The sequence below is a fragment of the Xiphophorus couchianus genome, chromosome 1 (assembly GCF_001444195.1).
Source record: "Xiphophorus couchianus chromosome 1, X_couchianus-1.0, whole genome shotgun sequence".
NCBI classification, from domain to species: domain Eukaryota; kingdom Metazoa; phylum Chordata; class Actinopteri; order Cyprinodontiformes; family Poeciliidae; genus Xiphophorus; species Xiphophorus couchianus.
The window spans coordinates 13,157,554-13,182,543 of NC_040228.1; the positions used below are offsets into that span (position 1 = coordinate 13,157,554).

At 40.0% G+C, this 24,990-nt stretch overlaps 2 protein-coding genes across 3 annotated transcripts in view; both read right to left on the reverse strand.

Moving 5' to 3' along the window:
• The window catches only part of rerea (arginine-glutamic acid dipeptide (RE) repeats a), a 177,792-nt gene extending 166,360 nt beyond the window's left edge, over nucleotides 1–11,432 (reverse strand). Inside the window, exon 1 of the mRNA XM_028018163.1 lies at nucleotides 11,145–11,432. The gene's annotated coding sequence lies outside the window, so the exon portion shown is untranslated. The remainder of the gene's footprint in view (nucleotides 1–11,144) is intronic.
• Nucleotides 11,433–14,812: 3,380 nt separating this feature from the next.
• Nucleotides 14,813–24,759, reverse strand: eno1a (enolase 1a, (alpha)). Of its 2 annotated transcripts, none has more exons than XM_028018194.1 (12): nucleotides 24,611–24,759; nucleotides 22,002–22,096; nucleotides 18,967–19,062; nucleotides 18,421–18,479; nucleotides 18,047–18,116; nucleotides 17,810–17,943; nucleotides 17,496–17,718; nucleotides 16,626–16,823; nucleotides 16,327–16,528; nucleotides 16,128–16,236; nucleotides 15,400–15,458; nucleotides 14,813–15,317 (listed from the first exon to the last, which is right to left on the reverse strand). In XM_028018194.1, the coding sequence occupies exons 2-12, from the start codon at nucleotides 22,084–22,086 to the stop codon at nucleotides 15,254–15,256; spliced, it is 1,299 nt and encodes a 432-aa protein (XP_027873995.1). In that variant the 5' UTR covers nucleotides 22,087–22,096; nucleotides 24,611–24,759; the 3' UTR covers nucleotides 14,813–15,253. The 2 variants fall into 2 exon arrangements, with proteins under 2 accessions (XP_027873995.1, XP_027874001.1); XM_028018200.1 differs by lacking the exon at nucleotides 18,421–18,479 and adding an exon at nucleotides 18,758–18,816.
• Between the last annotated feature and the right edge of the window lie 231 nt (nucleotides 24,760–24,990).

The window sequence follows — 24,990 nt, forward strand, 5'->3', positions numbered from 1 at the left end:
ACACAGCTCATTTTGCCCCATCGGCTCAGAGGTCACTAGCACAACTTCACACGCAAGGAAGGACGAAGGAGGAAGCAGAAAGTGAGAGGAGAAAAAAAATCCCTAGGCAAGTCAGAGCCGAAACTAAAGGCAGCGGGAGAAAAAAAGGGTTTGGGAGAGACTAGCGCAGTGTCTTCATTAGAGTAGAGAAGCTAGCCAAGCACTGTGGTAAGAGCTCCTCATCCTCTCAGTTAATTAGGATTTCTGCTGCTTCATTTTAGGGTGAGGGACAGGATGTTGGAGGCTTGATTGCTTTTTATTTCTCAGCCTAACGGCTCGGCTGCTGCTGCCGCTTTATTAACAGAAGATCTTGCAGATTTACAGCTTTGCAGCAAACATCAATTTCAATAATTACAAGAAAACTGTTGGCAAGTACACAATAAAAACACACGCTCCCTTTTTCTTCCCCTCCCTCGACTCGGTCGCCATTCAGAAAATATCCACACACCCCCCACCCCTCCTTTGCGCGATCTAATTTCCATAGATGTGCCCTTTTCAGGACTGAATATTATAAACACACACTGATTTGCCTCAGTCGCACTTTAGCACTTCAAATATTTTACAACCGTTTCCCGGTCAGGAGGTGGGAGCAAATGGTGAATGCCACATTTACATTAAACATCCAAACCTGAGCATTTCTGCTGTCACCAAACCAAACAGATGCAAGAAAGAAAAGCTGGTTTTATGCACTACACATTATGCTAGAGGTGTTAGTCAAACAGCCAGACAACAGGATCTGCGTTTTCTTCCCTCTTGATTGGTCACAATCAGGTCCAATAATAAAAATAAACAAATAACTAGTACTACTTTTCCCTATTTATTAAATGCATCTAAACAATAAGCTCAAAATAAATGCATCAACCAAACTTTGGTTTGAGAGAATCAAATAGAGATTAGAGACATCTGCCCATGGATAAACAATAAAAAATTAAATCATTTTAAGAGTAAACTTTTTTCCCTCTTTTTCTGTCCTTTATTTATTCTAAATATAAATACAAAAAACTATATAAATAGAACTATTAATAATTATTAATTAACTAAAATTGTAGCTGGAAAATTGGAAAAAAATTACTTGTTTTGTTTGATTCAAACCTATTACTGCCATAAAAGGGTACATTTTTCTTTTATCTTCTACAGTGCTTACAAATAAAAATTATAAATAAAATAAAAATATATATATATAAAAGAAAATGTGCACAGGCCATCCTCAGTGCATCTCATACTTTTTGCAAAACACCACGTCACCCACTGGGTAAATAATCCTCATCACTAGAGGCAAGGTATTTGGCATTGCCCTTTATTGTAATGGTAATGTAAGGCTAATACTGCATGTATGAGAACAAACCGAACCCAGACAATAGGTGCAAGAAATCACACTTTAAAGACAACAGTTAACAGCTCCAGCGCAGAGAGCCACAGTTTTCATTTGAATAAAATCAATAATTGTGTTGCCTTGCAGTATATTGCCTTCCTGTCATCTCATCTTGCTTACTAATGTTTCTTTCATGAGCCAGCCCACTGCTGGTGACATTATAGCTACAGCGCTCGCACAACTCCCAGATGGATCAGTGAAAATGGTTGGCGTAAAACACAATTAGTACGGTCCATATGGCTGCTAGTGGAGGAGGAGCAGGAGGGCTCCCTTGTGGTTTTGATTGAAGGCTGCTTCTCTGCTACCTTAAAGATCAAACTGCTGTCATAATAATTGGACCATTTGAATTCTGCCACTTGCCTTGGAAAAGAAAACCAGCACCACTTCAACAGATTACCAAGAAGCAGGAGGATTCTTGGTGAAATAAATTCACCAACCTTGACTGATCGCTCAATCAATTGCTCTTTCATCATGATTAATGGTTCATATTGGATAATGGAGGAAATTTAATGTGAGGGGAGCATTACTTCCTGATTTCAGCGTTCAGTCGTATCGATTGGTCCGCAGCCCTCGTTTTTGACCAATGGAATGTGCTGATAAGAGAGCGATGTGTTCGACCTATGTAAACCGAGCTCAGAGTAAACGATTTACTGTGCTTTGGGTGCATCTCATTCACTGATAGGTCTGTATGCCCAGCCTGACAAGCATTTTCTTGCCTGAGAAACGCAGACACCTTTTAGTGAGTAGAAGCGAACAACAACAGCTTGAGGCAACAGATTTATTACAAATTGATCTATTAGATAGCACTGCTGTGCTTCACTGTTTTCTCTCTCCTCCTCCTCCACTCTCTCTTTGTCTCTGACAACCTTTCCCTGATGGTAGCTGGAGTGTATCAGAGAGGAAGTGCTACAGTGGCAAATCTAAACCCAATCCTCAGAACTCATTTTCTCTGCGCCGACTCCTGGCACCGAGGTGCAAAAGACAAGACGTCCATCTTTAAACCCAGTCGATCTGACGCAACAACCTAGCGCCCAACCTGAAGCCTCAGCATTCGATAGGGTCGTCTAGCCTCCAAGGACGATCAAGGACGCGCCTCACCGGAAGTGCCTTATGAACAGGTCTTTTTCTTCTGCCTACATAAACACTGAGCCCTCACTGTCTTTCCTGACACCTCCACCAAAACGTCAGACTCAAAACAGAGCCTGGTGTATAGAGTCACAACATCAGCACGACGCCCGTACTCGTCACAGAGACGCCAAAGCTCAACCAGCCCCTTATCAAAGGATCTACATAATATTTAGCAGCCAGGAAACACAAACACACAACAATGGGAGTCCTAACGGACACTTTAATTAATGACCGAGCCACGCTGGTCAAAACAATAGACTGCTGCTATTGATAAACCACTCCATAAAATAATCAATTGAATCAATGGCATTGTTTAGACTCGATAATGAAGGTTAACTTTCATCACCACGACAGAAGTCAAATATTTTAAAGAGGGCTGGAGGGGAGGCACATAGTGTAATTTTATAGCACAATCAAGGAACTTTGTTGCCTTCAGTTGTCATGAAAATGCTGTTTTTTATGTCAAAAACAACTTAAAGAACTCTGACTCCACATTGTAGTCATATCTGACGTCTTGAAATTAGCCTCTGTCCCTTTAAGAAGCCCTGCCATTTATGACACTCTAAGCTCATCATCAAAAAAATGCTTCTCCATGCTGTCCACTGATGCCATTTACAACCATTAGTAAGAGCACTGTTAGTATAATAAGCTCATCAGATGCCCAGTTCCACCAGGTTTTTGCTAACTGCTGCTGCTAGTCTGAAGGAGCTTAGTGAGCTCTAGTCTGTACAGGGCCACATAAAAATAACCTTAAAAGAACAGTTGTGTGCTTACATATTATGCTATCAATGAAATCAAAGCAGTTTTCATCCGTATGCTGTGAATTACATCAATGTGAAAAGATGGTGAATATTGTTTAATTTCAACAGGTTTTCTAAATACATTCTGGCACAACTGGGCCTTTTAGGACACTCATGATCTTGATATGGCCCAAAAGGAAAATGAGTTCAACCCTGGTGGTTTAGATCAAAGCGCATTCATGTGTTTAATTGGTCCAGTCAAAGTCTACACCTAAATACTTGCAACTGTTGCAGCAAAATTGTGGTTCTTGTTAGCAAGTCAAAGAAGATTTTTGTGTGCAGCAGGTCAGAAACTAGGATAAAAACAGGTCCAAATAGGAACAAAATATCACATGTTCCTGCTGAAAGCTTAAGGTTAAACTAACGGCAGGAGGTTATGTAGTCCATTCAGCCACATATATTTGCTGAAAAATAGTAACAATGAGTGCTGATAGAAAAGTACCCAGTCTATTGTGCTCCTTCCCTTTAATCACCTCCACCTTTTATCTGTGCTACACAGGAAGAGAGAGCACAGAAAAGGGCTTTGGGCAGGATAACTGTGTATCTGTGTGTCCCCTGGAAAACTTCGACATGTTGAAATATTCCAGGGATAGTGTACATGTCTACATAAACATCTTGAGGCACGCAGCTGCAGGGTGTGTGCAGTGCAACACTGGTATGCATTGTTTGTGTTTCTGCACCACGAGCACCATGCAGTGTCATTACATGAGGCAATCTCTTACCTAATCAGTACTGACACACACACACACACACAGCGCACTCCTCCTCCTCCTCACAGTCGCCCACCCCACAACTCTTCTCTCCTTCTCCTCGGGGGCCAGCCAGCTGATTTCATTTCATTTTTCTCTCTTACTGAGATGGCGAAAGGCTGGCTGTTAGTTTTGACTTACAATTTTTGCTTTTTTGCCATGTCAGTGACAAAGAGCTATTAATAGGATCCCTTGCACTGAAAAACGGGGTTATGACCTGAATTTTATGCTGCCTTTTTAAACTGTCAGCATTTGAAAAAAAATTTTAAAAAAATAGTGAATGTTTCACTCACTGCCTGAAATCTTCTTATAATAAACTGTTACCATTTTAGTTCAGCTGAGATTTTCAAAGTGATTTGTTGAAATGCAGATATATTGAGCGACATGATTGTTTACTTCTTTCTTTAAATTCAGGAGTTCTCATTAAGATTAAGCCTATAAACAGTTTTGACACAACAGCTCCAGCATTAATAGAGGCAGAATGGTCATTCAGCAAGGAGTAAAGTGATGCTCAATAGTCCATTTAGGGACAAAACCTTTAATTTTTAATTAATCATTTTTTTATCCAGATAGACGGTAACACACACCTATGCTCTGACAAAACAGAAATCAAATTGTTTGTCCATAATTAGTAAACCAGCACGACATATCACAAATATGTTGCAATATTACTATTGTTGTGTTCCCAGTGTCTCAAATTCCTATTTTGGAAGTCAATAGGATATTCCTCCTGCTAGATGCTGTTTAATGGAGGTGTGGATACTCACATTTGATATACGTATTAATTCCCAAGATGCTAACAGGTCATGAAGAGTGTTTGAAGTATTACTACCAGCATTTTGATTGGTCTAGGCACCAGAAGCGTTAAGGAAGCTATTTGTCTCTTTCAAACGCGAGAAAGAAAGAATACTTTCTTAATATTTCTGAATATTTTCAGATCTCTACCCATTTCTTGATAATTCCAAATAAATTTATCATAATCAGGTATTTTCTGATCATTTCTGACATATTATGGTAGCCAATGACATTTATCTGAGCAGAGTGACTGTCCAACCCTTATATTAGAAAGTGTTTTTACATTTTACAGTGTTATCGCCTACCAACATATTGTTTTTTCTCCAAATTATTCCAGCAGATTATTGCAGCATTATTTTTAATTCTTACTTCCTTCTTCACAAAATGCAAACAAAAATGGAGTAGTGCCACACTTTAGCGGTTGTAGGATTTTTTTTTTGTCTTTGGTAAAAGACCACGAGCCATTTCTCCCTCTAGAGTTAGACTCTTGCGTTTGTTTTGGTTGTACGACCCAGAATTCCCTGCGCCATAGACCACTTCCTGCTTTAGGAGCGCTCTCCGGTCATTTATCCATTCAAACCAGAGTTCGCTTTAATCAAACCAAGGCCTAGGTTTGATGGCAGACCAGAGTTAGATTACACACTCACACCTCCCCAAACGAACCCGACCTTCTAGACAAATGAACTAGAGTTTGATTAAAGTGGACTAAACAGGGCTGGTGTGAAAGCAGCATGAAGGGAGGGAGACACCAAAGTTTCTAAGCCATCTAGGGGTGTCACCCTCTTCTTCATGCGTTTGTTTTGCTGTTGCGTCACATCTTGAACGTTAGCCAAGCCTCCACTTCCAGTTTCCACACTCTCCATTCCACAACCACTTAGGTACACAGAGCAGAAAGGACATCAGAATGTGGCCAGTTTCAACATCCTAAATCCAACACAGAAAACATGCAGACAGCCGCGGCAACGGTAAAACAAGCTGTGCCTTCTTAGTTACGATACATGCATGCATGCCAAGCCAACCACAACGATCCAGGCGGCATTTGTGAGATGAAGATGAGGCCGACTCGCGCAGAAAACAGATTTGATCACATCTAGTACATCAAACACCACCGGCGGCATGCGGCAAGACAGTTCACAATTGTTAACACGAGCGGCGCTTGCCGATACCATCTCCTTGGCACAATTGTTAGAGCTGCAGAGCTAGGCCTGAATCAAACAAAGATGAGAGAAGATGCGGCGTGCTTGGATCTCCTCTTATGAGAGGTGAAGGGAAGCTGTCACACAACACAAAACGCATCTAGTCTTTCCTTTCTCTGACATGCTGAGGGACTGAAGGGGGGGGGGGGGGGGGGGGGAGAAAGAAAGGGCGAGAAAGAGGCAGGGGAGGGGGTTGCTCGCCTCATTTCTGCCAGTGTGCCCTGTGCGTGTCAGTCCAATATCTTAAAACAACACATGCACGGCTTTGCTACAGCCAATTACCCTGCTCTTGGCACGGGAACTGAAAAACATCTTCGGAGAACAATAAAGAGAGCTTGGCTTGTTGTGCGTGCTGTCAGTAAGTGCTGACAGATTGTTATTTTTAATGAATATACAGCACTTGAATTGCCCATCAAGAGGTCTTTGAGCGAACATTGCTCCTTTGTTAAGGGCATTAATTTTCTGTGTAACCGCCAGATATCTAGCAATGAAACAGATACTGAACACTACAAAGGAAAGTCTACTTGCCTCCCCCTTTTTTTTGTCCGTTGCCTTTCATTTGCTACAAGTACGCCTCATCATTCGAGCTTTATTTCTTAGCAGGCGCTTGACAACATCCGTTTCCCTGCTTACCCACATCTCTCAGCAACCAAACAGTGTTGAATAAAACAACAAATCAGCTCTAATCACCTCCTCTTTGAAATGAAACAGTAGCCTCTACAGTTCAAGCTTATCTCGACATCATGCGCCATAAAGCAATGCCACAAGCCTTGAATGGAGCAGGACGAGGCAGTCAGAGAGAACAGGAGGATTTTAAGGTGAAACCATTTCTCATAACAAAAGGTGAAAAAACAGCAAGCTGCCATTTGTGTGCAACATGGTAATAATGAACACCAGACAGTGTGCATTGACGCGTCATCCAACAAAGAGGTGTCGGAGCACAGGGGAAAAAGGATTTTCCTCATCATTGTCTGGCCTTTGCCACATATTACTCACAGCCAGCTGCCATTACTCAAACACATACTAGTGATTAAAGGGAAATAGCAGGTTTATTACACTTCACTTATCGTGACTCCGCTGCTACAGCAACCACACCGGATTACCCTCCCGTAGGCAGGGTGTGTCGTCGGATGTGCGATTTTGCAGACCACTCAAAAAAGCAACACGTACCACCTGACAGAACCGCGAGCGCCACGGTTTGCAGAAGCAAAACAGAAGGCCGCAAAAGTTCTGCTTTGAGCCATTCTAAATTATCCTCCACACAAACCCAGAGGAATTTCAGCTGAACAAGAACCACCCATTAAGGTGGTTTTCAGTCAGAGCGGTGGTGAAGCAGTAATCAACGTACAGCCGGTAATGGGAGATCTCTGTACTACAACACAGCAAGTCTATATTTTAAATGGTGAGTAAAGAAAACCTAAGTCACAACCACTGGAGATTGCCAGAATGAATGTGAAGCTAATCTCCTACTTTATGCAAATATTAACTCGTCGTTTTACACCACTCACATAGTCCAATCATTATCAGCTAGTAGTAGAAAGAATATAGTGGGATTGGTTGTTGATAACCACGAGCCATGTTACCAGAATCATGGTAAACAGAGGGGTTAAAAACAGGGTTTCCTCCGGGGTATTAAAAGCCTGGTGGGCCACCAGGCTTTACTTGTGCCCCCACCAGGCTAAGCATTACTTATTTATTCAAGTCTTTGTAAAGTGTCTGCATTTTTTAAGACGTTATAGTTGGTGTTCAGGTATTAATCTTCCAATTTTTCAATAACACATGATTATCAAGTGATATTTTCAAATTTCAAAAACATTTTTAACTCAAAAACATGACGGGCTGCTGAATGAATGACTGCCCCAGCACCCCACCATCGGGCTAAGCAAGTTTCCAGGGGGAAACCTTGAAAAAGTTATGGTTTCACAACTGCTCTGTTTTTTTTTCCATCATATCGATCCAACAAGAACAACACAATCTATCAAACCCCAACTGTCATAATGATATCAGTGTGAAACATGGGAATCAAAAGGGACTGCTTGGATCAGCCAATACATGATGGAATCGGATTTCAGCTGTAGATTACGTAGATTCTCTGTGTTACCGCTCTCTATGGCCACACTAGATGTATATTTTTGACAGGTTAAAGCTCACAAAAAATCGTGAGAACGCTGTGATTACGGAAAAAGAAATATCCTAATTGATACCGACACTACAAAACTCAGCAAAAACAAAACCCACAACCAATTTTATTCCAGATGTTGCGCAGCCCCCGCTGTTCTAACAGTTATTTTAATTTAATCTCAGGAAAATGGCCAGAAAAACCTGAATGTTCCCCATCTGTGTACAGCAGTGGTCCCCAAACTACGGCCTGCGGGCCAGATGCGGCCCGCCTCCACATTTGGTCCGGCCCGCTGAACAATACCAGAGTATTTTTATATATGTGCATTTTTATTTGATAAGTTGGACTTTTGCAATAAAATGTTCCTTAGTAATGAACTTTATTTATTATTAACTATTAGTTAGTAACTATTTTATACATGCATATAATTGACCCTATCCCTTTTTTTTATGTGGAGAACCCAGTGTTATTTGGTTATTATTTATTTCATAAATAGTGTTATTTCCTGACTTTTGTTCTCTGAAGAATCCAGAAAAGGTTATTTGATTGTGCTTTCTGAAAAACAATACATTTTTATGTTTAGCACTCTTACAATCGTCACACTTTTTCTGTTACAAACTGACCCCGGCCCCCCATCAGAGCAGGGACAAGTTATGTGGCCCTCACAGGAGAAAGTTTGGGGACCCCTGGTGTACAGCATCAACTGCATCAGTGCCCCTGCTTCACCTGTTGTAGTGCACTTATAGTCAGCTGACTGAAAGAATGGTCCAACGCTTTTCTTTCTCCTGCTAACAAGAAAGACAAACTCTGGAATATGTCTGGTCACAAGAAACGCATAGTTATTGTTAGGAAACTAAGATATTGTCGTTTTTTTTAAAACTACAGCTCGTAATCCACATGTCTGTTTGACTGTTTGCTCTATTCAAGCTGAGTCAAACTTAATAACCCGCTAATGCTAGCCTGTAATACTAATTACTCTATAAAACTCACAGCACTTACTATATTTCTGTGCAAAATACCTGAAATAGTACCTGAAAATTACTACTAAATTAAATGGGTGTTTAATATGCAATTCTGCTTCAATAGTATGCATCAAAATCCAAAATTAACAGCAGTTAGAGATGGCATTATTATATCTATAATAATTAATGTTACTTTATTTTTTTTTCTTCAATGGGAATCATTTTTGATTTTCTATTTTAACTTTAAAAAATCATCCTGGTTTAACCTTGCACAGGCCGAGCTGACGATACAAATACTTGTATTCTCACTTTAACGTACCGCCTTTGATAAGTTCATGTTGTTGGCACTTCCTTTTTTTAGTTTGACTTCTCGTTGAAAAATGTCTGTGCTACTAAACACATACCTTTGACAGAAGCATGAAAATGTATTATTTTTACTACCTCAATTAAAAGAGCATAGGAGCAAGTGTAATACACAAACGTCATGAAAAGTCAAGCCTTAAGCAGACTAGGCTAAGCAATATAAAGATAAGATTCAAAATAAAAACAAACATGACTTTTTGTCTGTTTGATGCGGCTTTTACCAGTTTATCAAAGTTACTGGACATGATTCAGCTGGAGTCAGCACAACTACATTCCTTCAGATGATTATGTAACAACTGTGACAAACCGAGCGACCAAACAACAACACATTACAAACCACATGTCTGTATGAAGTTTCATTTTCTGCAGTGTCTCCTCTATCCAGCATGCCATTACTCACAGATCTGAGCAGTTGCCAGGGATTATTTAGATGCTTAGAGAGGTGCAGCGGCTCAGAACAAAACCTCTCCTTTCTAGGCTACTCAATAAGATGTAGCGGTGAGTTTGTTCTTAAGCCAAATGTTGTCAGGATATCTATGAAGGATTTCCCTGCATCCAGCCTAATGGTTACAAGTGAGAAAATGCAGATGCTGTCAACATTGAAATCTGTTTCTTTCGGCACACTGAAAGGAAAACAAATGTTTCTCTCTCCTTTGATCTGCTTGCATATTCATTAGCTGCAGTGAAATTCAGTTTATCAAGCAAACAGGCTGGAAAAATATCGAAACACAGCCACAATTTTTACAATAAAAATGTGCAGATTTTGTCAGAAGTGTTCAACTGAGATTTTTATTATCCAATGCAGTAAAAAAAAAGATGTTTGTTTACTATTAGTAAACTTGCATTGCATCACTTATCCTTTAATTATGCAACTCGTTGTTAGATCAAAATGCAAATTCTGCAAACATAACTACCGGACAGTGCATCTTTAGTTTTGCAGTTATTGCTTTTAACAGTTTAGAGTTAATTCTGCATTTGTTGTCAAATTTTAGCCACATAGACATTTTTGCAAGTTTCTCCTTTATGTTTCCACAACTCAGCAAGACTGTGCAGTCACCTCAGCTTTAGTGTGGTCTAAAACCAGGCCATGTTGTCAGCTCAAGTAACCACAAACTACGAGCAGCACAACAATTAAGGTAAACACACAAAACCTTGCAAGTTAGCTCAGCAAGCTAACGTTTCCTGGAGCTAATGACAATAGCTCCTTGGGCTCCGTCCACTTCCTGGAATAAAGGCGCTACACTAGGTGAGTTTAAATTACGAAAACACCTCTAATGCTGCATATGAATAGCACTACAGCATTATATAAAAAAGCAATAGATAAAACAATGTAAAGTTGCGTGCTTTGCACGTACTCTGAGCTAACCGGTGTAAACGAGCCGTTTGTTTCCAGGCATTAGACGGCGCCTCTGTGGCATTCCCAATCAGTGCTAGTCACTAGCCGCTAACATTTGGCTCACCGTAACCAACAGTGAGGGGCAAACAGCAGCTACCAAACAAGGATGTGCGTTAACAGCACAGCGTTCCCAAACTACTTCCTCACGCTTGTCATTTTTATTATTATTTACTGCCGTATATCAAAGGTGAAAAGAAGAAGCTGATTGCAGCTCACCGTACTTACCTTAAAGAGCTTGCTCTACAACATCTGTGATTTGTTTGATGAGAGACTGCCACAACAAACAATAGCAGCAGCAGCAGCAGGGGCAATTAGCCAACGTTAGTTAGCCAAGTGTCGCCACTACAACAGTAGTAGTACAACAGCTGCAGTGCCACCTGTGTGTCTTTTTCTTATGTAGCTGGAACTAAGCGAGCGGCTTTTGGTATAATGCTGTCATAAATGATGGACTATGAGAATACAGAGGGAGTAATCGTTGCCGGGATGCTCAGACTGGTGTGTATGAGAGGTACTCAGCATGACAGCATCCTTCTTCATCTTGGGGTGAAAGCAGTTAAAGGAGGAGGAGGGGGGCGGGGGGGGGGGGAGTTCTCAAAGTTCAACCGGTGAAATACCGCCACCCACTGGTCAGAGCTGGCAACACCACGCTCAACTGGGAGTCCTGGAGGCTTTAACGCTATCTTCTTCAACTGGAAGAAAACCAGCGCTGTGACTCACAGTAGAATAGAATAGAATAGAATAGAATAGAATAGAATAGAATAGAATGCAGTTTGGCAATTATTATTTGGTATGGCAAAGGCACAAAGGTCAAGTAAAAGAGATTAGAGAATAAACTGATTTTTATTTTACATAGTGGCAAGAAAGAAAAAATAATTACAAAAAGTATCATATATATGTAACATATAAAACACCCGTGTTTAACTTTATGCGATAAGTTCATAAAATATATGCATATATCTCTTCTATTTATTTTAGATTACATTGTTTTTATTTAAATATTTATTACCTTGTGCATTTTACTGGTGGTTAAATATATCCATAGTCACACTGTTTTAGTTTTTTTATGTTTTTTGAAAGCAATGTTTGTTTGTTTGTTTGTGTGTTTGTTTTTTAAGCATATTCCATGCAAAAATGTTCATGGTTTTTATACACTTTTAATAAAAACATTTTTTTATTATCATTAGAATTTTTTTTTATTGATTTTCCACTTATGAAGAGAGCAAACACAAACAAAAATGGAAATATAAACCTATGTGGTTGGCACAGAGTAATTTACATTAGATTTAGTACATTGTACATATTACAATAACAGGATAGCATTGCTATACAATTTAGGAGCATGACATAATTGAAACCTGACAATATTTTGACTTTCAAGTTTTAGCTCCATTATATTTTATTGTGGATATTAGGAAATATAACAATAGAAAGTAGTGTTTGGTCATGTGCACATTTACATAAGACTTTTTCTTTAAGATGCAGGTAGAGGACATCAAACATTCTGTAAAACAGAAACATGACAACCCAGTTTGGGTTTTTCTGGTGCCTTGGTGGTCCATCCACAATCTGCTTGAAGGAACAGGATTCCTTTAAGCTTTAAGCTCTTCAATACAGTGAAGTTGAACATTCAGCAGGAAGACCATTCTGATGGGTATTCATATTTCTTTCATTTCCTTCTTGGACTTGAAGCCCATTCCATCATTGTTCTAGAGCCATTCAGACGTTTACTCGCAGTCATTTTGTACATCACATCAGGGTTTCTCATGGTTACATGAATATAAAACACTTAAACTGAAACTTTTTTTTTACTGCTCCCACAAAATTTGAAAACTTCTTAAAAGTAGGGTTGGTGCTAGAAGATCAACTAACTAAAAGGAGCTCTGCCATTTCTGAAAAGTACTAGCATATATGTTGTAAGGTACGTTCACCCAAATATGGGTTTGTATTGTGTAGATGCGCAGTTTTAACACAATTTAGAGAAAATCTACCCTTATTTAACACATTTCCTTGCCGAAATTGTGAGATGTATTATCAGACCTCACCCAGGCTAAGTCATGTAGCAATGAGCAGAGGTTGGTAGCAGCTAGCAACATTTACTTTAGTAACGTTTTGTGCTTGTAGGAGTAGTTTTATTCTACTATACCTTTTACATTAATTATTGCTTCTGTTACTTCTCGATGCTTATTTCCTGTTGCGTCCCCCGGCTGCTCTGGAGTTTATAAGGGACTAAGATGGCATCTAAGTTGTCTAGTTTCTGATGCATTTTAGCTCTTTTCTGTACCGGCTGTCATTTTCCTTCAAGAAAAGCTCATGCCAACATAAATAAAACAACCCTAAAAGAAAATTAAATTACCTTACCTAATTGCAAGGGGGAAAAAACCCTTTAAAAGTAACCTACTTAACAATCACATAAACAAGGGAAAACAGAAAGGTAGCTCTCACCTACAGACACAGTCTGTCCAAAAAGTTATATTACTTCCAGAGTAAAAAAGGCCTTTCAAGCCTGCACAACAAATGAGGTTGTTTGGCTGCAGTCAGTATATTGGGAACTGCTATTGATTTGCTTGAATCCTGGGAAGCAGGAACAATATTTCTTCTCTTCACAAAGATGTAGTAATGCTCTCCCTAGTAACTTCACTGAATGATGATCAAACTTGTTTTACTTTATCTAGTGAAACAAGTTGTGTTTTTTTTAAACTTGATCTTAAACACCAATAAGATAATAGTACTATTGTGTACCATTAAACACAATAGTTTGTGTTTAATAGTTTTAAACACAAACTATTGTTTAATTTAAACACCAAATGAAACTTCTGGTTTGTCTTTAGTTTTTTTATTTTCCATCAGCTGCAGTTGATGTCAAGTAAATAAAAAGTAGACAGTACACAAAGGCCCTGCAAGCACTTTGACATTTATACAGTATTACTGTAGGTTTGTTAAAATAAATTTGGAATAAGTGCTTAATCTGCCATTAATGTTATTTTGTAATTGTCATGTTTTAGTTTTAAATTACCTAAAGTTGCAGCGCATTGTCTGATTACATAATTTCTAATATATCAAATGTCATTCTACTTTAGCTTTATTTGGAAGTATTTTTTATTAGAGTAAATTCTTGGAGTACTTCAGTAAAAAAAAACAAAAAACTGTTAGACTATCGATTAAGGCATGACGAGCGGTACTCTAAATTAACGATTTCTCAATTCAAATTTATAAACATTACCAAACGCCATCTCTAGACATTTTTATAAGACGAACCCCTGTCCGATTCACGTTTCATTTACGCTACAACTGCTACGTCCCGCAGTTTTCTGACGTTAGACCGTCAGTGAACGGTGGCTGCATTTTAACACTATGACCACAAGATGGCACCAAAACCTTAAAGGACGTTGAAGTTTTAACTCCTTCGTTAAATTCCTCATGCACCCTGGCTCGTTGAATAAATTTAACATTACAGTTTGTCTATAAACTTTGCCTTTTATTATAATGTAAAAAAACAACTTATGGACATATTTGATAACATATTTAGGGCAAGAAAAAAAAATCTCGATGGTTAAACAATGTAGACAGGTTCAGGAAGGCCTCAAATTAAATTGGTGTGGCACAAACCCAGCAGACCGATGCCACTAGTAAATAGAGCCTCATTCATCTTTGCAATGCTCGGTAGAAAGAGCTCACACCGAGCCTTCAGATTCCTGCACCCAGGGGACGGACAGAAATGGAGTCTCTCAGGCCTGAGCTCAAGTTTCAACCCCTCACAGCTCACAGAGTTGCAGCACTTAGGAAATGGTTTATACAGGAAAGCTTTAGTTTCTGGGTAAATGCTCCCTTAGTGAATAATATTTTAATCATGATGCAGAATGTTTGGGCACAGGATGAAAGGAATAAGAACCAGACACTTTTGAAACTATATTATTTATTACATATTTCTGTAGGGGCTTACAGCAACACAAGACCTTGTCAGAGGCGGAACATTGAACACACAGAGCTCTTACCACTGCTTCAGGATGATCCCTACTAGAGTTACATTTGCTCAAATAATCAGAGGACCACAACCACTACAACTCACAGGAGGCTTAAAGAAATCACACAGCAATGGACACCAACAAGGACCAACACTATTCAGGAGCTAAAGCATATTTTGCAGATGAGCTGAGCCACATGGATGTACTGGGACATAGCACCGCTTTTCCACGCCGCAGTCTTGGACCTTGAATAATAGAGGCGTCTTTTCCATCTTCACTCTATACAGGGCAGGCAAACCTAGCGTGGCGAACAGGTGTGGGGGATTATCTATGAGCAAAGAACACGCAGTGGCCCAAGGAAGCTGACCCGGTTCAGATGGGGCGCCTGAAGTTCTTGCCGGCAAAACGGGCCTTGTCACCAAGCTCCTCCTCGATCCTGAGAGAAAGTTACGACCATTTCAGACTCAGAAATCGAGGAATTCATTTAGGATTTGTGGAAGTTTTTGGGAAAGCCTCACCTCAGGAGCTGGTTGTACTTGGCCAAACGCTCGGATCGGCAAGGAGCGCCAGTCTTGATCTGCAAGAAGTTTAGCAATACATTACCCAGGGTTCATACACTTCACACAGTAAAGTTCAAGCATTTACGGTAAGTTTTCCACTTTGAGATAAAAATATAATTTTAAAAATGACAGTTGGATATATTTTGTTACTGTTAGTTCCTTGTGATCATATTCTACATCCTACAGCAGGGACAAAGTAAACTATAATATAGCAAAATCAGACATCTCAATTTTATGTTTTGAGATGTCACTAACAAAAAATACCCATAGTTTCAATAATGTTTAAAGTATAGATACAAGAACTTTTATTTCAGTTACACTGATCAGCAAGTCACTGAGCCATTAGGAATAAAAATTCATCTCATTAAAACAATCTAAACAAATCATGTTAAGGTAAATTAACTTTCTGCTCAAAATAAAGGCTTAAAGTTACTTTAGAGATTTTATTTCCCAAGTTTTCTGGTCTAAAACAAGAACACTTAGTCCAATTTAATTTCAGCCTGAAAAGTTAAATCTCAGTCCTAATACAGCTTTGCCATGTGTATGAAAACATCTGGTTTCAACAGTACGTAACATTTTCCAAATTTAGGTTTTTAATCAAACATTGCACTTCATCACAAACCCTGATTGGATCTCGACGTGAACAAAGACAGTTTTGTTTGCATCGTCAGCGTTAAATCGATTACCTGTCCAGTGCAGAGGCCCACTACAAGGTCAGCGATGAAGGTGTCCTCGGTCTCTCCGGAGCGGTGGCTCACCATCACCCCCCAGCCGTTGCTCTGGGCCAGCTTGCAGCTAAAACAAAGGGTGAATGTTTCAATCTGCTCAAAATGCATTTACTGCTTTGAATTTAGTCAACAGGACCGCCGTGTTGTGGACACTCACGCCTGCAGGGACTCTGTGACTGAGCCGATCTGGTTGACCTTGAGCAGCAGGCAGTTGCAGGCTTTGTCGGCGACGCCCTTGGCGATACGTTTGGGGTTGGTGACGGTGAGGTCGTCTCCCACCACCTGGATGCTGGTGCTGGCTGTGAATTTGGTCCATGCCTCCCAGTCGTCCTGGTCAAAGGGGTCCTCGATGGAAACGACTGAGAGAGAACGGTGGATGTTTGGTATTTTGATGTAAAGTCACTGCTGCCATTTTTATTCCCCAATAAAAAAAAGGAGCGGGTGTTAAAAACTCACCTGGGTAATCCTTAACGAAGCTCTTATAGAGGTCAGCCAGCTTGTCAGGGGTGATGTAGCGGCTGGGGTCATCTGGAGACTTGAAGTCCAGGTCATACTTGCCCCCCTTGAAGAATTCGGAGGCAGCCACATCCATGCCAATGACGATCTTGTCGGTGTAGCCGGCCTTGGCGATGGCGTTCTTCAGCAGCTCCAGAGCTACAGACGAGAAAAACATTTAAAAAGGATTTTAACCTCTAATTGAGAGATTTGCCACAGAAGCTCACCGCTGAAGTCAGAAACTAGCAACACAAGTCAAATTAATGCTTTTATTTTGAAATATGCAAACTTAAGTACTATTACAGCTAATGACTATTTTAATGATCAATTTTGACAATTAAGTTGATTTAAAAAATTTAAACATTATACAAATCTTTCATTTAACCACTTAGGCTTATTCTATAAAATATTAGAAGTGCACAAAAAAGCAATTACAAAATCCAATACAGCACTCCTTTGGTTATTGCATGCAACAAAATGAAACGTGAAATGCTGAGCTTTCTGCTTGACTTATCAGTACAATACAAGGCTAATATGGAAATTCTTTCTAATTAACAAATTAAGTAGAAAGCTAATGGTGCTTAATAATGGATCTTTAAAAAAATCTGCACCAAGTGAGTTTTAGGTAGGACATATTTACAGACACTTAAATCCAAAACGTACGGTTTTGAACAGTTCTGGCTTAATTACAGCTGACTGTTTTATGGAGTCCATGCAGTTCAGTTAATAAAGTGACTACTAAATTAGTCAATCATTCAATTATCGATTCATCATTTTAATTAATCTGATTAATCATTTCAGCACTAGCATTAATTTCTGTGTTTTTTACACCTTCTTTGTTTTCCAGGATGTTGGGAGCGAAGCCGCCCTCATCTCCCACGTTGGTGGCGTCTTTGCCATATTTCTCCTTGATGACGTTCTTCAGGTTGTGGTAGACCTCAGCACCGATGCGCATGGCGTCCTTGAAGTTGCTGGCGCCGACAGGCAAGATCATGAACTCCTGCATGGCCAGCTTGTTGCCTGCATGGGAGCCGCCGTTGATGACATTGAAAGCCTAAAGCGAAGCAGAAACGGATCAGCTTTCGAGTGCAATGACTTTTTGGATCGGACGATTGTTTGGGGATGAATCCTCTCAGGATACTGACAGGCACAGGGAGGATGACATCGGGGTTGCCAGCCAGATCAGCAATGTGGCGGTAGAGCGGAACGCCCTTCTCTGCTGCACCAGCCTTGCACACAGCCAGGGAGACGCCCAGGATGGCATTAGCACCAAACTTAGCTGAGGGAAGGAAGGCAACCATTTTAATGTGATGTAGAAGTATCAAAACTTTTAAAACCCACGAGAGTGTAATGACAAGATTTGTAAGCAGTGAGCATCTTACACTTGTTTTCTGTGCCATCCATGTCCAACATCAGCTTGTCGATCTTCTCCTGCTCCACAACGCTCACATCCTGGATTCAGACACAACAGGACAAGTTCAACTGGAGCAACTAAAATTAAACTGGTTTGACTTGTTGGTTAGGAGCACACACCAGTAGTTACCTGGTGTAACTACTGGTAGCAATAAAGTTCACTTTCTGAGAACTTTACTGCTCTAACTGTACTAATGCACGTTATTTTTAGACACAAGAGGTGAAAGTTATTGGTAACAAAGGATCATTTTACATGGGAAAACTGTAAAGTTAGTCATCTGGTTAAAATATGTTCTGTTAAACTGGTTTTCAAACAAATTATCCAAACAATGAATGGTCCTACCTTGCTGACCAGTGCAGGTGCAATAGTTTTATTGATATGCTCAACAGCTTTAGAGACACCTGCAAGGGACAAGCAGACCATGACTGACAGACAGGAGAAGACCATGCAATGCAGGCCACACAGATGAACACAGAGCATCCGATTTATGTCAATGTATGAGTAAATTATTAAAATATTGTCCACTAACTCAGCAGTTTATGCCACCATTTACTTTGTTTTTTTTAAAATCTGTGAACATCTGTTAGTGCCTGACGGACATTAGTCTCCAGAAGCAAACTCATTCTCCATGCTGCTGTGCAGTGCAAAGAGAGTCGCCCTTTTTTTCCACTTTATTTACCTGGTTACATAACGCAGGCGCCAAGAACTCATTTATATATTTAACAGCTCTTTTGACTCCTAACAGGAGGAACAGAAATGGGGAAATTGAAAAAAAAACATGATGAAGAAAGAGAGCAATAGTTTATAGGAGTGTTGAAATGAGCTGAAAGGTTGCAAAAGGATAGAAGTGACCAGAGTTTAGAGAGAGAACAAACAGAGATAAGTTACCTTTGCCCATGTAGCGTGTTTTGTCATTGTCGCGGAGCTCTAGAGCCTCATAGATACCTGTGGAAGCACCGCTGGGGACTGCAGCCCTGAAGAGACCTTAAACAAGACATGTGGGTTTACAAATTCTGCCTCATGGATAAAGAAAGCAGCATTTAAATACAACTTCACCAAGACAGCCTGCTTCCTAAATTATAATTCTCTGGTGCACAATCTGAAACATCTGAACCCTGTGGTCAACACCACAGTGAGTAAAAGGCACAAATATTCGTGCCCTCCAGTCAGAGGGGAATAAAACACGCAGGGAGGAAGTCGTGCTGCAGATGGCGGTAATGTAATAAGTGAATAAAAAAAACCAAACCCACCAACTGAGCATGTGCAGAAAATCTGTGGCAGGATATCAAGTCCTGCCTACACAAGCTTAAACCCACTTCAGTCAAAACCTAGAAAAAAAAAAAAAAAGCACTATTCGTTTTACTCAGTGGAGCAGCAGAGATTGTATTCTGAGGGGATTTAGTGCTAAGGCCAAGGGGGCACAGTCGCTGTCGAGGCCCTAAGGTAATGCTTAACAAATCATCTGCAGCTAGAAATCGGCACGCAGCAGCAGGGGGCTGCAGGCTGTAACCAATCAGACCATAAATAAGGGGCTTTGCCTCTTCATCTGCCAAATGCAGAAAGAGTAAAAGTTGGCTGAATAAAACAGGCTGTTTACACAGTTCTACAAGTTAGCAAAAAGATGGTGGAAATGTCCAGCAGGACATGAAAAGGCACAATAATGATGGCCTGACTGGATGCAGCAGATGCTCTAATGGGGTTTAGCTGCTGTCAAAACACAGCTGCTGGACTTAAAAGGTTGTCTTTATAAAAAAAAAAAAAAAAAAGTAAAAACAGACAAGTTTTACAGTTCACAGAACATGTCAGCCACCCTAAGCTGAGGAAAAGATGGCTGTAGAGTAGCTCTGCAGGGTTTTCAGGCCAGTCCAACTCTTCCATGTCAGTGGTCATTCAGGTTACTTCATTAACATTCTCTGGACATTTCAGGGGGTTGAGCAACTTCCTTTGTTTGAACCCAAAGAACAGAAACGACCCCAATCCGATACAAAAAAAAGATAATAATAATAATAAATGGTGGGCAGGCCATTAGTTAATTAAATGAACAAATCTAAACCTCAGCCAAATGTGTCACAGGTTGAATAATTTACAGCTCAACTGAGCAAAGCAATTTAATTCAAAGATTTTAAACAGATTACTTTTCTGGGCCAAAACAGGTTTATCATTTTATTTGAGGTTCAACTTCCCAGTTCAATTTTAGAGGGTAAAAAAAAAAAGACAAATTTATGGGGTAAAACATATGCCATTTCATTTTAATGTTCATGAAAAAAAGAAGCAAAAAACACCTTGCTGGTGCATTTATAGACATGTTTTCTTCATGCCAATCAGAGCCAATCAAAGAGAAAACATGTAACATGTAACATCCTTTTTGACAGATTGTCCCACCTCTAATCCCAAATAAATTCAGAGTCTTGGTAAAAATGCTGCATGGTGTTGTGATCCAGAGCCGTTACAGTAACAGTGCGCTGCGGAGGCCGTGCGAAGTTACAGGAGCTATTTTCAAACATTTGGTTTACCTGATCTACTCTGCAGCTGCAGCTGGCAGCAGCACCAGGTCAACAACCAGGTGAACTGTCCTCGGCTTAAGTGATACTTTCCAGGAAGACATCTTCATTACAAGATAAAGAATTTAAAAAAAACTATTTTAAGGCTTTCGGTTTTCTTCTAAATGTGGCTGGCAGCTAGTCGTTTTCCTTCAAACAAAAATCTGCAGCAGCTTCTTTGATGGAAGTGGTTTTGAATTCAATGAAAAGTGAAGAATTACTAGTTTATTCCCATTTATGAAACAAAGAATATGGTCCCCAAACTTTATCAAATACCAACTTTGAGGGGGGGAAAAAAACATTTTTTTATTTTTCAGTATTTTAATGTTTCGAGTGACTTAACCCTTGTATTTCTATGTTTCTGGTCCAACCATAAATCTGATGCATAACCGACAATTGCAAACAGTAATGGACGACATTTTTTGCTTCAAAAAAAATAATCTGATGCGACTCTGGAAAAGACTATTGCTCTGAGCAAAAAGGAATTGGGCCATCACTGAAGCTAAGCAAGCCTAAAATAGAATCTCAACACAAAATATATTGCAGAAAGCACAGACATCCTCAACTCTAATGATTAATATATTTACTGATTAATAAATAACAGACCTGGCAATTAAGATTTTAATCGAATCCATAACTAAAAACAATTAGGTTTAGATCATCAGGGCTCGCCTTCTCTACATCGAGGAAAAAAAGCTAAACTCTCTGCAGACCCCACACATCCTGAACATAAATCATTTAAACGTTTACCTTCAGGTTGGTGGTACAGAGCGCCATTTGTAAAAACAAGCTACCACAGACGGTTTCCTTCCCCAGACCATCACATTCCTACATATTCAGATTTGTCTCTTTCCTGAAAATAGTTTGATATATTTACAACAGTTTTTATTTCCTTTTTGTTGTATTCTAAAAGTCTGAGAGCAAAGCAGAACTTAAGTCAAATTCCTTGTTTTTGTGGGAAAACAGAATAAATCTGGTATCAATTCTGAAATACAGTCATTTAACATTTAGTTATATTGGTCCACTTCTATTTCAGAGCCTTGGACACTTTAATCTTGTCAAACATGGACTGGATTATCGTGTGCCTGGTTAGAGATCATTAAAAGAATACCATGTGTGATTTAAAGAAAAGTGTTGATGTGTGGGCATTTAGATCTACACGGCCTAGAAATAAGAAACTTCCAAAACATCTCTAAAATATTGGAATATGGAATAAAGAGCTGGATTAAAATTTTGCAGACATTTTCAGGCTTGGTAAATGGTAAAACCCCAAATTTCTAACCAGCAAGACTGAAATGTTAGAATGTAAATTATCAGGAGGCAAACATCAGCAATATGTAGGGATTATAGATGAGCCTTGCAGTAAGACAGAGACAGGAATACCTTTCTTGGTGTACAGGTCAACTTCCACAGTGGGATTACCACGGGAGTCAAAAATCTCACGAGCGTGGATCTTGAGGATAGACATCGTTCTTTATCTGTTTGAGAGCAAAAAAGTAAACACTCATTAATTTAATGCAGCTCTGCAGAAGAGCAGGCAGCCACACTGCAGAGCAAACAATGACTTGGCAAAAAGTAACCAGACAATACACTCCGGATCAATGTTATTATGTCTTCAGCTGTACATGCCACCCGACTGATGCAGTCTGACCAGAACGGACGTTATGTTGAAGTCAGAGAGGTGTGGCTTCCTGCAGCAGAATAATCTCTGCAGGTTCATTCAGTTTATTTGACATGCTGGATTACACATAGAAAAGTGTTTCAAAATTCTTGCACAAATGTCCTCTACTGCCAATAATTACGCAACCATTTCAAACTGCAGTATTTAAAAGTAAACGTAGCAGACAATGGGAGTGTGACCGGGCAGAAAAGAATTGTTTGGCCTCTTTTTATTAAAATGATATGGACTGCAGAGCTGAGTGGTGCCCTAATCTCTGGCCGTTGCAGTAGCAGAGGTCAGAGAGGGTTTTCAGACGGGATGTCTGGCCATGACGCCTGGAGCGTTTTATTGATTAGCACTCAGTCCATGCAAACCGTTCCAAATCCAGGCTCTGCAGCCGGATCAGAACCAATGGAAAGCGCTGCCCATAAAAGCCTGATTGGAAATTTGCAAAAGGTACACACTCAAATACACAAATGGAAAGGCTAAAGTAACCTGAGGCTAAACATCACCATGGATTCTTTTAATTACTTTTAGCCAGCTACCATAAAATTAACCAAATTTGACCATTATGATTATGGTCAAATCTGATTCTACTGTGGTCTGAATGTAGCTCGAGTTGCATATCTATCAATTATCTATTAGACTGCACATGAAGGGATCCTAGATTTGAGCAATTAAACTGCATTTAGGTATTGAAAATAGAGGTGCAGTCAATCAGGCAAAGATTGGAAAAATACTTTTTTCTTATTACTTAAATGCATCTTAACCAGGAACACTGATCAAATAGGAGATTTATTTGCAATATAGACACAGAGTGGAATGAGTCTCTTCTGCTCTGACTGCTGGTACATGTTGAACAGATAACTGTCAGACTGACTGCAGTGCGTTCAGGACGCAGCAGAGGCTCACGGCTCACTAGCTGAGCGCTGTCACCAATAAAGTCTAACGACAAAAGGAAAGTTGCTAGATTTAATACCAGTTTTTTGAAAAAAGCTAAAAATCTGAAAAGTCAAGTAAAGCAACAAATTGTTTAGGCTAAGAGTGTCTGCGTTTCCATTACAAATGTGTGCAAAACTTTGTCGATATTCTGCTAATGGCCAAAAAATAAAAACATCCCCAAATACAGGTGGTTCAATTAAATGAGAAAACCTAGAAAAGAAAAGAATCGCACTGTCTAGTATAATCTTGGCTCCGCCCACTTTGGTGGATTCTTTCAAAATCTGCCAGAAAATTTAGCTTTCAGGGTTAGTTACGCAAAAATAAACTGTGGGATCATTTTACAATTTAGATTTTCTGTTTGATTCAAACTACCCCAATTAAGAAAGCTGAAGTCCATTTCACGAGGTTTATAATGAAGCCAAGTCAGGATTGGTTACAGTTAGCATAGGAAAACAAAACCTTTAATCAGCATCAGCCAGGAAAGAACCTCATCAGTCCATCTGTTGAGAAGAAGTGTTTCAAATTTAAATAACTACCACCTCCACTTTCCATAATTGACATGTGGGATACTGAAGTCATCCACGCCTTTAAACACTTTTTAAAAACTTTACGGAATAAGCAGGAGAGCTACCTGAGGATAACAAAATGGCATCCATGGATAAATAAATAATTAAACACACCTGATACTTTCTGAAGAACTAAAGGGTTGAAATAGCTTGATGAAACTCATTAAAGACCAGATAAAGTTCATTACTGAGCTGGATGAGTTAATAGTAATGTTGGAACCCTATAGATGTCCATTAGCTGGAAACTGACACTGCCTGAAACAAACCCTGGACTATGTACCGACTTGCTGCGCAGTAATTTTCCTTTTCGTGTAGCAGACACGCCTCCGCCCCTGCTGCATTCAACTAGTAGTCCAACTAGTGTGGCACCACCGTGTTCTCCAAACAACAGCCTCTTAATAATGGTTTTAAAGCAAAATGGAGGGGCGCGTCCACTGCAAGGTGGACCCGCAACTCGACACCTCCTGTTCCCCTCCACACACTGCGGCTCTAAATGGAGCGAGACATCCATACAGCTGACGGCCTGGTTTAAAAATAGACGACGTGCTACAGGCTGCTGCATCCTGAAGATACCAAACCCCGAGCAGGAGAGGAGGAAAGCTGTCCGAGCTGGGAAATCATCAGCTAACCGTTTAGGTGTCGGCTAACCCAAGGACAAGCGTCCGAGGATGCAGTCGACGACAAAAACCAAAATGTAGATTTTGAGAAGAGAATAAAGTGACAATATTAACATATGACATGTACTAGTCATGCATAAGAGTTGGTAAGTAATAAGAGCTTGGCCAAAGTAGAAAGAAAAAGCGGCAAAGCGCAGTTAAAGTTACCTTTCCGGCCTAACTGTGTGCAAGGACGGCGCTGTCTCTCTCTCTCGTGCGGGCAGGCAGAGAAGGCGCTCGTGACGCCGAGTGCCGGATGATAAGTGGACGGAATCAGGAATGACGCGACCTGATTGGCTGAGACTGAGTCACTACGCAGAGGCGCAGGAGTGAGGAAGCACGTTCACAGTCAGGCGGCTAAGGCAGGCCGTTATAGCATATAATCAAACCGCACTTTGGTTGGTGAGTATTTCAAGGAAAATGCCATATTGGTACCGAGAAAAGTTATGAGACCACCACGAAAAAGGGGCATAGAATCATTGTATTGCATAGTATGACATTTATATTCAGTTACATTTATTTGTATTTATCAATCCATAATACTCTGC